Raw genomic sequence first — 16564 nt, 5'->3', positions numbered from 1 at the left:
CAACAGATGCTTTTATTCTCATGTTCATATAATCATCAAGAGTGAATCATATACAGATTATTATGAATTATGAACACGTGTCATATTGATGAAACACTATCAGATATTTTCTGTGATTATCGTCAGTGTTGTTTTTAGTTACACACTCATGATTTATTATCAGTGTTTAACAGTGAATCACAATACAAACATTAAAAGTGTGCTTCAGAAATGTGAAATGAACTCATGTTTTGGGACACTTCAAATAATAAATCAAATGGAAATGTGGAGATGCTGTAAATATTGTGTGTATCAAACTCTAATCTGCAGCAGTATGGTCATGTTCATTTCAGCAGTTCTGTGTATCATTTTAAAAGTGTGTATAGTGTATATTATTGTAATGTTTATAATGTAGTACAGACTTTTGTTTTTTCAGAATCAGTTTTGTGTAAATATTAAAATGTCACACTCTCAGTGTGCTCGCAGAGATGTTTGGTGGACTCACTCTTGTGGACAATGTCTTGCATCTTCTTCCAGACTCTGAATGTCAGGTTGCCCAAGTAATGTGGCACATTAATGAAAGCTCCAGAAGTCATCTGTGGATCCGGCTGTGAGCTCTGGACTCTGGAAGAACATTCAGGAGTCAGTACTGCAGTGACTTTGACTTCACAACCATAGAGAGGAGACACTTACCTTTCCATTGTCACATTAAAGTTCTGCAAAAGACAAAAAAACACTTGATGATCTCCTCAAATGATCAATAAGAGCAGAAATCAATGATGAGAGTTTGACTGTCACCTTTAGAAATGAGACATCGTCATTGGCTTTCATCATTTCCTCTATGTCTTTGATTGTGTGTGAAAGAGCTGAGATGTGTGTGTTCATCTCCTCAAGCTTCTTCTTCATCATCTGACTCTTCTGCTCCTCTTCCTCTCTCAGTTCAGTGATTGTAGCTTCTTCTTCATCTCGGAGAAACTCATGAAGCTTCTTAAACTCCTCTTTAATCTGACGCTCTGTGTGCTCAGCTTGAGTCTGAAATCACATCAAATTCACTTCAATCAGCTCTGCATTCACACACATCACATCATTTATCACCAAATGTGTTTGATTGTTGATTCTGTATCCTCACCTTGATGTGTTCAATTGCATCATCAAACTCTCCTTTAATGTCTTCTTTGTGTTTGAGTTTCTTTTGTAAAGACTTCAGTGCTGTATTGAGTTTCTCCTGCAATTTAACAAAGTGAAAATACTGTAATATGTTCCTGTATGTAATACATAGTATGATGAATATTGTTTAAAGCAAAACAAATTTCCTTGTATATGACACAAGAGAAGTTTTTCGTACCTTGTAAGATGGAACAACTTCATTGATGGGTCTGAATTTATGATTGACGTGTTTCTCTGAATCTCTGCACACTAAACACACCAGCTGTTTATCGTGCAGACAGAAGAGTTTGAGTTTCTTACTGTGTAAACTGCAGATCTCCTTCTTATTTCTCTCCTTCACAAACAAGTCACATAAGTTCTTTAGTGAAAGACTAACAGGAGGTTCTTCTTTTGAAGATCTTCTCCTGCAGACAGGACACTCCTGAGTTCTCTTGGTTTTCCAGAACTGTTGAAGACACTCTTTACACACACTGTGACTACACGACAGAACAACAGGATTCTTGTAGATTTCAGAGCACACGGGACAAGAAAGTTCTTCCACAGATAGTGAATCCATTTTCACTGTTTATAAAAGCTCCAACGATCTGAACTTTACTTTCACTTTCTGAATGTTGCTTTCAATAATGAATAACCATCAGAATCACCAAAGATCTGCTGTCGACTCTGAAACAAACTTCACAGAAATCTTTTTTGAAAGTCTTTCCCTTCGTTCTTCACTGATCACTGAGTCCAAAAATAAAGAAAATAATCAGTATGAGAGTAAAGTGAGAAATAATAAGACAGTCACTTCCTGGTAAGTGTTTCATGAGGGTGGAGTTTCTGATCATCTGTGGGTGTGTTTGTTAGCAGGTCAGAGAGCAAAATCAGGATTTTTTTTCACTGGCTTCAGGTAACAAAACACTTTCAAAATGAACATACAGTAAAGCTCAGGATCAGACACTCAATTAAAACTGTAACGTTGCTGCTGGTGCTGGCAATGATGTAAACGAAGAGAAGATGATGGTGTAAAGAACCCAAGTGCAAATATATTAATAAACATGAGAACCCTAACTACAAACATGAAGCAAACATAAACATGAACATGAACTTGACATAAACTTGACATGAACAGCATACCAAACATATAATACCTAACAAAGGACAATGGAAAACATGAGGGTTTAAATACATGGACATGGGGGTGTGGGGGGGGGGTGTCTTGAGGCGTAGGGCGTGGTCTGGCAAGACAGGGCGTGGGGCATGGGACCAGGGCAGAGTCAATGGAAGGTGGGGCCCTGAGAGTCTCGAGGGCTGGAGCTGTGGAAGGTGGGGGAGCAGGCTGAGGCGTTGCTGTGACATGGCATGAAGCAGGCTGAGGTGTTGCTGTGACATGGTATGGAGCAAGCTGGGGCATTTCTCTGACATGGCATGGAGCAAGCTCAGGATCCAGGGCAAAAGATGGCGCTAGCTCAGCGACCATGACGAGGAACCCCTGGCTCGTCGGCCATGACGTGGGACTCCGGCTCGCCGACCATGACGTGGGACTCTGGCTCGGCATCCGCCTCCCCCACAGTGAACGTGGAACCAATAATCTGCATGGCGAGGTCAATATATTGAGCCAGGCTGTGGGTACTCTGACTGCCTGGCATCAGCAAAGAGATAGACTCAATCAGTCCAAAGCAAAAAATGTCTTTGAGGGCAATCTCATTAAAGTCCACCTGACATGCCAGTCCTCCACATAATCCTCCAGGGGACAATTCCCCTGACATAGATGAAAGAGCTGAGTTGCTGGGTTCATTGTGGTTTAGGTATTCTGTAACTTTGCTGCTGGTGCTGGCAATGATGTAAACGAAGAGACGATGATGATGGTGTAAAGAACCCAAGTGCAAATGTATTAATAAACGTGAGAACCCTAACTACAAACATGAAGCAAACATAAACATGAACTTGGCTTGAAATAAACATGAACTTGACATAAACGGCATACCAAACATATAATACCTAACAAAGGACATTGGAAAACATGAGGGTTTACATTTATGCAATTGGCAGATGCTTTTATCCAAAGCGACTTACGGTGCACTTATTACAGGGACAATCCCCCTGGAGCAACCTGGAGTTAAGTGCCTTGCTCAAGGACACAAAGGTAGTGGCTGTGGGGATACCAGTTATGTGCTTTAGCCCACTATGCCACCACCACTCACATGGACATGGACATGGGAGAACACCTGACAAAGATAACCAATAAACAGACAGAACAGATAACAATATAATCAACCAATAAACCAATGAAAACAAGACACATAAACATGGAGGGAAACAGGAATCACATGACTAGGGACACATGACATGAAACAGGAAATAAACTTTCAAAATAAAAGACATGAAATACATGAACACACATTAAACATTACATAAACATACTAGCAGAAAGAATTAATTGAAATTATAAATATATATTTACAATAAATATTGATGTCCTACAAAACCTGGTCGAAATAAAGTATTAAAGCAGCACATTTGTGTGGCAGGCTTCAGAGTCTGTGTTTTCTTGGTGAAACAATTGGTGAACTTGGGTCAGCAGCAGTTATATACAGTTTATCATAGGGTTTTATGTATATGCACCTCTCTGTAACTCAATGAACTGTAGAGTTTTGCTATTAAAGTACATTCTGCAGTACATTCATCTAGGATTAGAACACAAATGATTTGTATTACATGCAAACACTGTAATCTGTCTTTACACACTGAAGTGAGTGTTCGGTGGGTTTAATTTGGGAAATGCCCTCCCTTGTGGATTTGATTGAAATTAAGGTTGTAGTCTAACACCAGCAAAGGCACCGACGGACTATTCTTTTTCATTCCCTGTTGTGTATATTATAATCTCTGTCATTATACAGTTATATCACTTTATCAAATAGATTTAACAGGCAGATCAGTAGAGTTACCTAACTGACTCTATGGCAGGATCACTCAGAAACAAGATCTCAGCTGTCCGAGAGGAGCTGGCTTCTTCTGTCAGCACTCTATGAGCCACGCAAACTGGATCAGCGAATATAGTCTTTTGTGATGAATTCGTGAAAGTTTTGCAAAACAATGTCACAACACTCGGAAAAGAGGGATCGCTTCTGAGAGCTAAATGTGATGACCTGGAAAGCAAAGCGAGATGCAAAGAAATTCGAGTGTTGCCGTTATTGAGGGAATTGAGAGCACTCAACCGACTCAGCTTGTTGCACAGATGCTTCAAGATATCCTTAAACTCAACATGGAACCTGTTGTCAATCGGGTTCACCGGGCGAGCCCCCACAATTATTCATGGTCAGGTTGGAGTACTACAGTGATAGGCCTAGAGGAGAGAGGATAGATGCTGTCTAGACAGGTTGTTAAAGTCGAGCTTAGTGTGTCTGTGGCAGTGTTTACATCCAGGGTGGAAAATAAGTTTTGTGTGGGAAGAGAGGTAGAGACAACAGTGGAAAAGCGTGAGGGTGAAAGAGAACGGAGGTTACGGCGAAAGGAAACCAAATGCGGAGTCTGTTTTAATATAGATGGGAGAGTCATGATGAATTGAACAAAGTAGTGATCAGAGACATATAAAGGAGTAACAAGAATATTTGAGTTGGTACAGTTACATGTAAAAATTAGGTCCAGCTGGTTGCCCAATCTGTGAGTTGCTGTTGTGCTTAGTCTTTCCAGGTCAAACGAGGCCAGAAGAGCATGAAGTTCAGTGGCCTGGGGCTTGTCTTGGTGTATGTTTAAATCTCCATGAACCACAAGTGGCCTACAATCCTCCAGTAAGTAGAGCAGCAGGTGTTGCTGTATCCTCTGGACGTAACCATGTTTCTGTCAGTGCAAGGATGCTGAGGGCAGACTGTGTGGTGAAGGCTGGAATGAAGACAGCTTTGATCACAGCTGACTGGCAGTTCCAGAGTGCAAAAGTGCAAAGTGGCCATAGGTTGTGTGAGTACTGCCAGCAGGACAGGTCAAGCCTGCAAGGTGAGCCGCAAGAAGAGATGACCTTCAACCCACAGACAAGACAGGGAAGACATGATAATGAAAAGAAACCAGGGAGAAGGAGGCTAATCAAGTGGCCGAGATCTAATGATAAGGATGCATGGAGCAGAGTAGATGAGGACCTGTGCTCCACCTTGGAGAATGCCCTAACTGGAAGGGTGGAGGTCAAGCTTAATATGTTTAGCGATATTGTGTACAAAGAATGCATAGGTAGATTTGGTGAAACAGTAGTAAGGAAGAGTGGTCCCAGGGTGATGGGTCGGAGAGAGCAGGAGATACTTAAGCTTGTGAAAGAGCGGAAGCAGCTTCATAAGGCTTGGAGGAAGGCAGAGGATCCTTTTTTGTTATTAAAATTTTTTATTGATTCATAAATTAACACAAGAAATACAACAACATCTATATAATGAATCAAAAACTTTTAACATTAAACCCCCACTATATCCCCTCCCCCTACCAAACTAGAATAGAATATAGAGTTTAAAATAGAATATAGACACACACACACAGAAAACTAAAACATCAACATAAAATAACATACAATAATCAAGTATAATAATAATTTAAAAAAATAAAAATAAAAAAAACTTCAAATTACTCCTTCCACCGCCCCACCTCGAGATTCCCTCAAAAATGCTAAATAATTGCCCCATTTCTTATTGTAAGTTTCCCTAACCCCCATCCTAATACTCGACCCCTCCTCGAAGGCAGCCACCCTCCCCATCTCCGCGCACCACTCCGGGAACGAGGGTGCTCCATCCGACTTCCAACTCCTCAAAATAACCTGTCTACCAATCATCACATTGGTCAAAACCCAGTCCTTCATGTGCTTATCTACCAAATCCATGACCTCCCTATCACCCAAAATACAGAGTCTGGGGTAGAACAAGACCTGAGTGCCCAACACATCACACACAAAACTTTGCACCTTCAGCCAAAATTCTTGGCTCTTAAGGCACCCCCAAAAAACATGGATGGTGTCTCCATCTTCAGTATGGCATTGCCAGTAGATGGGTGTGTCCTTAAGACCAAGCCTATACAATCTAGAAGGGGTCCAATAAAATCTATGTAAAATCTTAAATTGCATAAGGCGAACCCTTGCATCTCTAGATGCAGACTTTATGTTTTTTAGAATCCTTGCCCACACTCCCTCCTCCAATACCAAGTTTAAATCTTTCTCCCATAATCTTTTAAGAGAATTTAAAGCTCGGTCCCCCAGACTCTGAATTAACAAGAAGTAATACACTGATGCCTCATGACCCTTCCCAAAAGCAGCAATCACCACTTCCAGAGTATCTGCCACTCTAGGGGGGTGTATGCTACTCCCAAAAACAGAGCAGAGCAGGTGGAGCAGCTGTAAATACTTATAAAACTGAGATCTGGGAATCCCAAAATGTTGAATCAAATTTTCAAAAGACCTCAATACTCCACCCTCATACAGGTCACCAAGTGTATTAACCCCCCTCACAATCCAATCTGACCAACAGAAAGGAGACTTATTAATGCATAGTTTAGGGTTCTGCCATATGCTCGAGGCAACATTTAAATAAATATCAGAATTAAACACTCTGGACACTTTTGTCCATATCAAGTGTAAATGCAAAATAACAGGGTGCGACTTAACCTCTCCAGCTAGTTTAATCGAAAGGCTTTGCAGTGGCGAGATACGGGCAAGAACTTCCTTTTCAATACAAAACCAGGGAGGAGCTCTCTCAGGTGGAAGCGACCAATGAACCAAATGTCTAAGACTGAATGCATAATAATAAAATAAAATCTTGGGTAGGCCTAACCCACCTTTGTCAATCGGCCTATGTAATTTACTGAAATTTAACCTGGGATGCTTACCATTCCAAATGAAGGACTTCACTATGCTATCAAATTGCTTAAAATAAGAGAGAGGGATATCTACAGGGAGAGATTGTAGCAGATAGTTAAATTTTGGAATGCAATTCATTTTAATAACATTAACCTTCCCAATCATCGATAAGTGTAATGAAGCCCACCTGTCCACATCATTCGAAAACCTTTTTATTAAGGGATCAAAATTAACTCTGACTAAATCAGACAAATTTGCTGGGAATAAAATTCCCAAATACTTAATTCCCTGTTTGGGCCACATGAAGGCGCCCGGCTGGAAAGCCGTTACTGGACAGTACGCAGTCAAAGCCAAAGCTTCGGATTTAGACCAATTGACTCTATATCCTGAGAATTTGGAAAAGGAGTTAATAATTTTGTGGAGGCAAGGCATGGATCTAGTGGGGTCGGAGATGAATAATAAAATATCATCTGCGTAAAGCAGAAGCTTATGCGCTACACCTCCCGCTGTCACCCCTGGAAAATCATCCTCCTTTCTTATCGCAGCTGCTAATTGTTCCAGGGCAAGACAGAACAATAATGGGGAAAGAGGGCAACCCTGCCGGGTGCCCCTATCCAGAGTAAAGTAATCTGAAATTAACCCATTTGTTTGTACCGCTGCTACAGGGTGTCTATAAAGTAACTTAATCCAACCAATAATTGTATTCCCGAACCCATACCTTTCCAAAATCTTGAAAAGATAATCCCATTCTACCATATCAAATGCCTTTTCGGTGTCAAGAGAGATGGCAGCAACCGGAGATTGTTCATTTGCTACTGACCACATGATATTGATGAAACGCCTAATATTATCAGAAGAACTACGGCCTCGAATAAACCCCACCTGATCTATATATATAAGAGATGTCATAACTTTACTTAATCGATTAGCCAGAATTTTGGACAAAATTTTTACATCTAACTGGATCAGCGAAATTGGGCGGTAACTTTTACACTCGCTTGGATCTTTATCCTTTTTTAGAATCGGACTGATCCGGGCTTGTGTCATGGTTGGCGGAAGCTTTCCATTCTTTAATAAATCAGTATAAACTTCTAACAAAAGTGGCGCCAGTTCTGTAGCATAAGATTTGAAAAACTCAGTGGCAAAGCCGTCAGGCCCTGGAGCCTTGCCTGTAGGCAGGGACTTAATTACCTCATCAAGCTCCTCCAAGGTTATCTCAGAATCAAGAGAGTTTTTTTGCTCATTCGTCAGTTTAGGGAGATCTAATGGTTCCACGAAGTTCCTAATATCTTCATCAGTAGACGAAGATGTGGACCTATAGAGATCAAGATAGAACTCTTTAAAAGCATTATTAATATCAATAGCCGAGGTAAATATTTCACCACAAGCAGATTTCACTGAGGGAATGATAGAAAAAGACTCTCTCTGCTTTATATATCTAGCCAAAAGTTTTCCTGCTTTATCACCTGACTCAAAGTATGACTGTCTTGCCCTGAATAACCAAAACTCCACTTTCTGTGACAGAATAGTATTATATCTATATTTCAATCGGGTCAATTCTCTGAGGCCATCAGATGACATAAGGCGCTTCAGCTCTGCCTCTGCACTTTTAATATTTCCTTCCAACTCCACGAGTTCTTGTGCTTTGGATATTTTGATGAATGAGGCATACTGTATGATCCGACCCCTAAGAACCGCCTTAAGTGCCTCCCAAGCCACGCCCACAGAGGATACCGAGGACCAGTTGGTCTCCATATAAACACTGATTTCAGTCTTTAACATTTGTTGGAAATCAGGATTTTGCAAAAGGGACACATTAAGGCGCCAACTATAAGATTTATTTTTCTCTGTCTGTGGCATCACCTCTAAACTCACCAGGGCGTGATCTGAGACTAAGATATTTCCAATTGAGCAATCAACAACAGATGAAATAAGGGATTTGGATATTAAAAAAAAAAATCTATTCTAGAATAAATCTTGTGGACTGATGAAAAAAATGTATAGTCCCTACCAGATGGGTTCAAAAGTCTCCAAATATCTGTAAGACCAAGATTTTTACACATCCTGTGAAGTGTCAGTGTTGCTCTAGGGGGCTTACACACTTTTGCTTCACTATGATTAAGCACTGAGTCCATCAAAAGATTAAAGTCTCCTCCCAATATCATATCATGATTGGTGCCAGCGGTTTGCAACATCCCTTCAAGATCTATAAAAAAGCCCTGATCATCAGCATTAGGTGCGTAAATATTAGCCAAAATCAACCTTTGCCCTTGAATTTCAGCTAAAACAATAATTACTCTTCCTAATTTATCTTTGCTCTGTTTGAGACATTTGAATTGTAGATGTTTATTAATCAATATAATGACTCCCTTGCTCCTACTTGAGCCAACACTAAAGAAAACATGTCCACCCCATATCTTCCCAAATTTTTCAGCTTCCTGCGGGGAAAGATGTGTTTCTTGAAGAAACACTATATCATATTTCTTACGTTTAAGAAAAGAAATAACCTTCCTTCTTTTTATGGGGTGCCCCAACCCATTCACATTCCATGTGGAGAGAGATAGTACACTCATATTAACATTTGACATTTTGACATATTAGAAAAAAATAGATTGTGTGTCAAAAACAAAATTATATAGACCACATTCCCCATTAGTGAAACAATCAACCCCCGGAACAAAACAAACAGAAAAAAGAAAAACGCGCGCATTAACCCCGTGCACGACAGCGCCAACCAGCGACAATCCCTCTAAACTCAAAAGGTCCATGAACACTCACGAGTCCCCATGACATCTTTGCCATCGGATTGCTCAAGTTTGCCTCACAAATTTGTGAGGCAAAATTACATAACAGAAAATACTTTGTAAAATAAACCCAGTCGATAGGAAGAATAAACACTAAGAGCATGTAGATTCATTCACAGAACTGTTTTAAAGGTGTGATCTTCCACAAAACAAATTCCAGCTGATATAAAACCGTTCATATTCCTCGGACAGACAAACGAATGTTCAGCGAGCCAGCTGTTATGAGTTCAGCAGATGACGTAATCATTCCAATGTCCCATAATAAAAAATAAAAAATAAATAAATAAATAAATAAAAACTCAACAAAACAAACTACAGCCAGCAGGAGGAATACGCACGAAGAACAAACAGATTAATCCACAGCTGTTCCAACATATATATATATTTATTTTTCAAAATTGTTTTGTTTATCATAAGATTATAAACACACACAATATTATTTATAAATAATTGGAGTGTTTTTTATTTATTTGGGTGATTTTCTGAAAATGAGACCAATTTTTTTGCAATTAGTCCACAGTATGTGTGAATGGTGTGCTTTTAAATTTGAGTGTGACAAATTGCAGGCGGCAGTCCAAAAGTGCATCAGAGTTAAAGGGGTTTTAATAAGACACTATTATTAAAAGACACTTAAACAGTCAGTATTTGTGCTATTCTGTTTGCTTCTGCAGTAATTACATACGATTATCAGTACTAACTCATTCACACACACCGCACACATTCACTTGTTTGTACTGATCTGTGTGTGTGTGTGTGTGTGTTTAGGTAACAGTCAGGGTGAAGAAGGTTGTGACAGTCTGAGAGAGGTCATGGACAGCATGAACATGGGTGAGAAACTGGGATCTCTGAGGTAACACACCGATTCAGTGTTTATTGAAGTGTCTGTGTCAGTCACGCCCTTTACCCATAATTCCTGTCACTGTGCACAGTGATGACGAGGGAGAGCCAGAGGAAGATGATGATGAAGACGATGATGATGAGGATGATGTGGATGACGATGATGAAGATGTGGAGGAGGAAGAAGAGGAGGGAGAGGAAGAGGAGGGAGAGGAGAGCGAATCAAATCAGGTGTGATTAAGGATTTTAATGTGATTTTTTTTTATTAATCAGGATAGTTTTACTCGTTTTACATAAACTGCTTACTGCATCTAATTTAAGTACAGAAGTAAATAAAGTGAGAACAAAAATAAAAGTGTGTGTGTGTTTGTGTGTAGTTTTCAACGCCGCCCTCAGCTCCTCGTCCTCCAGACGTCTCGTCTTTCCTGAGTTTTCCGTCTCCAGACAAACTGCTGCGACTTGGTGCGAAGAGAAGCTTCCTCATCCAACAGCAGGTCTCATACACTCATACGCACATTATTTTATTGTACAGCCTGTAGATTTTACTCTCTAAACACTGAGAGTGAAATCATTTCTTCACATTGAACTTAGAAACATAAATACTGTCAAATGTATGATCTCGTTTTGAGGCTTTGTGAACAACCATTAAACCGTGTAGAAAGGGGGCCTGGGGAGCTCAGTGGTAAAGACGCTGGCTACCATCACTGGAGTCGCTAGTTCGAATCCCAGGGCGTGTTGAGTGACTCCAGTCAGGTCCCCTAAGCAACCAAATTGGCCCGGTTGCTAGGGAGGGTAGAGTCACATGGGGTAACCTCCTCGTGGTTGCTATTATGTGGTTCTCGCTCTCAGTGGGGCATGTGGTGAGTTGAGCGTGGACACCGCTGAGAATAGCGTGAAGCCTCCACACATGCTATGTCTCCATGGTAACACGCTCAACAAGCCACATCATAAGATATGCGGGTTGATGGTCTCAGACGCAGAGGCAACTGAGATTTGTCCTCCGCCACCCGGATTGAGGCGAGTCACTACGCCACCACGAGGACTTAGAGTGCATTGGGAATTGGGGCATTCCAAACCGGGGAGAAAAAAATAATAATCTGCATGTGCTGCGAGTGTAACGAGAGGCAGCTGGTACATGATAGCTGTGTGGTATGTGTAAACATCACTCCTCTGGCCTCAAGAGGCGCACTAGCGACTGACACTAGAGTCTGTAACCTTTAGCCTCCTCGTTAGTGTGCGTTCCTCTTATGCGGGAGACCCCGGTTTGAATCTCGCTCTGAGCGGTTCGAGCAGGAACGGCTACACATGCTTCAAATTTAAAATTCTATTTTCATTTATTTAAAGTTTTAATTCATTCATTTGTTGAGACACCTTTCAATGCCGATTACCAAATTCCAAAAAATAAAATTCCAATAACCACAATATACATCATCTCTCGTGTGTTTTTTGCTTAGATATTACAACCGTTGGGCAGATAAAATGTCCTGGAAAATTGTGCCTTGAAAAGAGTGGGAACCCTGTAAAACTATGACAAAAATGAACACCGCACAAACACACAAAACAAGAATAATATGTGTGTATGTTCAGGGTGAAGCAGCAGCGTCTCGAGGAGCAGCAGTGTGATGTTGAGTTTGAACTCAGACGTCTTCTCAATAAACCAGGTGACTATAAACAATATTCACCTTTTCAGAATAAACCATGTTTTTATGTGTGAAAATGTTTGTATTGTTTGATCTGATACCATCAGAAATAAATAAGGGTGTAGAATGAACTGTATCTGAGAGACCAAATCTTGAAATGAATGGATTTAAATGATTATAATTGTGTATAATTTGTGTCTGAGTCAACAGAGGAAAAGTCTGTCTTGTTGTGTTGATGTTTGTGTAAATTACGATGTTCTTCAGAGCGTGAGTGGAGCTCAGACGACAGACGACGAGAACAACAGCTCATGTCAAACCTGCTGTCAATCATCCAACAGAGAAATGACATCATCAGCAGCCTTGAGCAGGACAGACAGAGGTCAGAGGTCAGCTGATAACAATACAGATGTGTTTATATTGATGAATATTTGATGAATGTTGTTGTTTATCAGGGAAGAAGAGGAGGACACGATACTGACAGCTGTGATCCAGATGAATATTCCGGTTTTATAACAAAATTACATCAACCTCACTTGAGTAATCTTATAAAAACGTTTCAAGATTTATTAATATCATTTTGTTCAACATTAAACAATTTAATTAATATTAATATGAAATGTAAATGCATAAATCTTAATAGATTAAACACTTTTCAGTGTGGAAATTTGTTTTGAAAAGCTGCCAATTTTATACCATAATTTAATTCTTTACTAACCCAACCACAGTTTGACTAAATTAACCAGAGTTAAACTATTGTTATTGTGCTACAATTATTACTGTAAAATAACCCGAATCTTGTAATAATAATTTAGTGGGTACTACATCAGGGTTTCTGCTGCTCTTAAAAAGGTCTTAAGTTCAAAAGGTCATTAAATGTTGTATGAGGGATTGTTTCCTCGTTGCGTTTAACCCTTGTGTGACCTTTGGGACATTTTTGTTTTTTCGATCATTTTGTCTGTGTTAATGCCAACTGCATATATTTTGCCACAGGTGTGTATTTTTGGGGAATTTTGATATTTCAACCTCAGTTCCTATAATACATCTATAATACACTGTGTACACAAAATAGTTACACTCAGGACCTTCAGGACAAAAATGTCCCCACTGAAACACATTAAAACTGCAATATTTGATCCCAGTGCCATTAAAGCATAAAATCATGAATTCTATGATATTATGCTTTCATTCTGGAGCCCTGGCTTCAAAATTTACATTTTTTATATTTTCCACCAGATGGCGCCATTTACTCATGTTTAGCCTATGGAGCAAATACAAGCTTTTCCCCTATTCTCTGTTTGCTGTATTATAGAGCACTGCAGGACAACTGAATAAATGATGCAGATAAAATTGTGTGTGTGTGTTGGTATGGATGTCAGAGAGTGTGTGTGTGTGTGTGTGTGTGTGAAAGTGAGTGAGTGTGTGTGTGTGAGTGAGTGAGTGAGTGAGTGTGTGTGTAAAGAACAACAGTAAACAAACTGGCATTTAAAGGGTTAAAATCCTGAAAATGAATGAATATTTGGTAGTTATGATCAGGACTGATGTTGATTAAGTGGAAAATAATATTAATATATAATATTATTATGGCAGTTTTTTGATGTGGACTTTTTTGTCCTCTAAGGACCTCTGAGTAACATTTTTAAATTGACTCACAATATACTCATTTTTCTTTTCGCTGTTCTCTCTAGTATCATTTGCAGAGAAGAAATTGATGCGATTTGAAGTTATTTTCATTCTAGTCTCTCTGCAAATCCGCTGAAATGAATCTGGTTACCATGGCGATGATGTCATGCACTCTTTGTCATCCTGTCAGCACAATAGTTGATAACTTATATTTCTGATGTAAGCGAGTATTTTTCTGCTAACTACAGTGCATCTGGAAAGTATTCACAGCGCTTCACTTTTTCCACATTTTATGTTACAGCCTTGTTCCAAAATGGATTAAATTCATTATTTTCCTCAATTCTACAAACAATACCCCATAATGACAATGTGAAAGAAGTTTGTTTGAAATCTTTGCAAATTTATTAAAATTAAAAAACGAAAAAATCAAAAATCACATGTACATAAGTATTCACAGCCTTTGCTCAATACTTTGTTGAAGCAACTTTGGCACCAATTACAGCCTCAAGTCTATTTGAGTATGATGCTACAAGCTTGGCACACCTATTTTTGGGCAGTTTCTCCCATTCTTCTTTGCAGGACCTCTCAAGCTCCATCAGGTTGGATGGGGAGCGTCAGTGCACAGACATTTTCAGATCTCTCCAGAGATGTTCAATCGGGTTCAAGTCTGGGCTCTGGCTGGGCCACTCAAGGACATTCACAGAGTTGTCCCGGAGCCACTCCTTTGTTATCTTGGCTGTGTGCTTAGGGTCATTGTCCTGTTGAGGATGAAACTTCACCCCAGTCTGAGGTCCAGAGCGCTCTGGAGCAGGTTTTCATCAAGGATGTCTCTGTAGATTGCTGCATTCTCCCAGTTTCTGCCGCTGAAAAACATTCCCACAGCATGATGCTGCCACCACCATGCTTCACTGTAGGGATGGTGTTGGCCAGGTGAAGAGCGGTGCCTGGTTTCCTCCAGACATGACGCTTGCCATTCAGGCCAAAGAGTTCAATCTTTGTTTCTCATGGTCTGAGATTCCTTCAGGTGCCTTTTGGCAAACTCCAGGCAGGCTGTCATGTGCCTTTTACTGAGGAGTGGCTTCCGTCTGGCCACTCTACCATACAGGCCTGATTGGTGGAGTGCTGCAGAGATGGTTGTTCTTCTGGAAGGTTCTCCTCTCTCCACAGATTAACGCTGGAGGTCTACAGACAATTCCTTGGACTTCATGGCTTGGTTTGTGCTCTGACATGCACTGTTAACTGTGGGACCTTATATAGACAGGTGTGTGCCTTTCCAAATCATGTCCAATCAACTGAATTTACCACAGGTGGACTCCAATCAAGTTGTAGAAACATCTCAAGGATGATCAGTGGAAACAGGATGCACCTGAGCTCAATTTTGAGTGTCATGGCAAAGGCTGTGAATACTTATGTACATGTAATTTTTTTTCATTTTTTATTTTTAATAAATTTGCAAAGATTTCAAACAAACTTCTTTCACATTGTCATTATGGGGTATTGTTTGTAGAATTTTGAGGAAAATAATGAATTTAATCCATTTTGGAATAAGGCTGTAACATAACAAAATGTGGAAAAATTGAAGCGCTGTGAATACTTTCCGGATGCACTGTAAGCCCTGTACTGGGGTAGGTGCTCCGCTTGTGTTGGTTCCCCGTAGGTAACCCCATTCAACGTATATCTTCCGCTAATTTGTTTCCCTGTTGGTAAACTGCGTCTTCCTTGGGCAGAGGCCCCTCTGCCCCAGTCAACATGTTTGTAGAAACTCCTCCCCTGTAGGGTAGGACCTACCATGGGACTTCTCCACATGACATACTTCCGACAAAGCTCGGCAAGACCTGGTGGCCCCAGTTGGTTAATTCCTATTTTTGGGGGGAGAGGAAAAAAAGAGGATAAGAGTCCACGACTGGGCTAGCCTGTCTCTATCTTTTGGGCAGTCGACTTGTCCCCAAATGGCCGTTCACACTCATAACAGCATTGGGGGAGGTTATGTTTCGGCCTGGTGCGCTGGCTACGAGGCACCCAGTGGTCTGCCCATCACACACCACCAGTTCACGTAACACAGTTCAGCCAGTTGTGGCGTTTCATATAGGGACCCCTAGTGTCACTACATCGACACAACATCGAGTGAGTGACAGATAGGGAACGTCCTGGTTACTTGCGTAACCACCGTTCCGTGATGGAGGGAACGAGACGTTGTGTCCCTCCTGCCACAATGCTGAACTACCCGCTGAAATGGCTGGGACCTTGTCTTGGCTCCTCAGCACAAAACCTGAATGAGTGGTTGCATACCAGCTCCTTTTATACCCGTATGTCCGGGGGAGTGGCATGCAAATACCCCTCTCCAGTTTTCATTGGCCTTTTATCAAAGACCAGAGGTGTTTCGGGCTCCCAAGAGTGACCCCTAGTGTCACTACATCAACACAACGTCTCGTTCCCTCCATCAGGGAACGGAGGTTATGCAAGTAACCAGGACGTTCTTGTATAGTGACAGGGCAGAAAGTGTTGGAGAAGCGAGAGAAGAGAGGACACCGGCGGCAGTTTATGAGAGCTGCTGTGCTCATGATGATGAACCCTGTGGGCTTCGGTCGTGCCGCGCACAACACGTTTTAGTTTATAAACAGATTTAGCACTTATAAACTTCTTCTCCCCAAATATTCAGAAATATCATGTATTTTTTGTACTTTGTAATTGTGATGAAAAATAACTGTTGTGAA

General features: G+C 40.7%; 1 protein-coding gene and 1 long non-coding RNA gene across 41 annotated transcripts in view; one reads left to right on the top strand and one right to left on the bottom strand.

The window, feature by feature from the left end:
* LOC127452201 (nuclear factor 7, ovary-like) overlaps positions 1-16564 on the bottom strand; it is a 114743-nt gene that overhangs the window by 1485 nt on the left and 96694 nt on the right. For 7 of the 40 annotated variants that reach the window (XM_051717506.1, XM_051717526.1, XM_051717525.1 and 4 more), the window contains exon 5: positions 485-603. The exons of 21 other annotated variants lie outside the window; for them this stretch is intronic. In XM_051717506.1, coding sequence (XP_051573466.1) covers positions 485-603 — 119 coding nt within the window. Of the gene's footprint in view, positions 1-484; positions 604-672; positions 696-777; positions 1012-1108; positions 1205-1324; positions 1946-16564 lie in introns of those variants that run through there. 12 more of the 40 variants (XM_051717534.1, XM_051717532.1, XM_051717530.1 and 9 more) reach the window with 3 other exon arrangements.
* Positions 11856-12710, top strand: LOC127452215 (uncharacterized). Its single transcript, XR_007899223.1, has 3 exons — positions 11856-12251; positions 12495-12609; positions 12683-12710. It is a non-coding gene; the product is annotated as an uncharacterized LOC127452215 (long non-coding RNA).

This window comes from Myxocyprinus asiaticus, chromosome 14, assembly GCF_019703515.2.
Source record: "Myxocyprinus asiaticus isolate MX2 ecotype Aquarium Trade chromosome 14, UBuf_Myxa_2, whole genome shotgun sequence".
Classification (NCBI taxonomy): domain Eukaryota; kingdom Metazoa; phylum Chordata; class Actinopteri; order Cypriniformes; family Catostomidae; genus Myxocyprinus; species Myxocyprinus asiaticus.
Note: the sequence above shows the minus strand (reverse complement) of the source record. Positions and strands in the feature narration are given on the sequence as shown.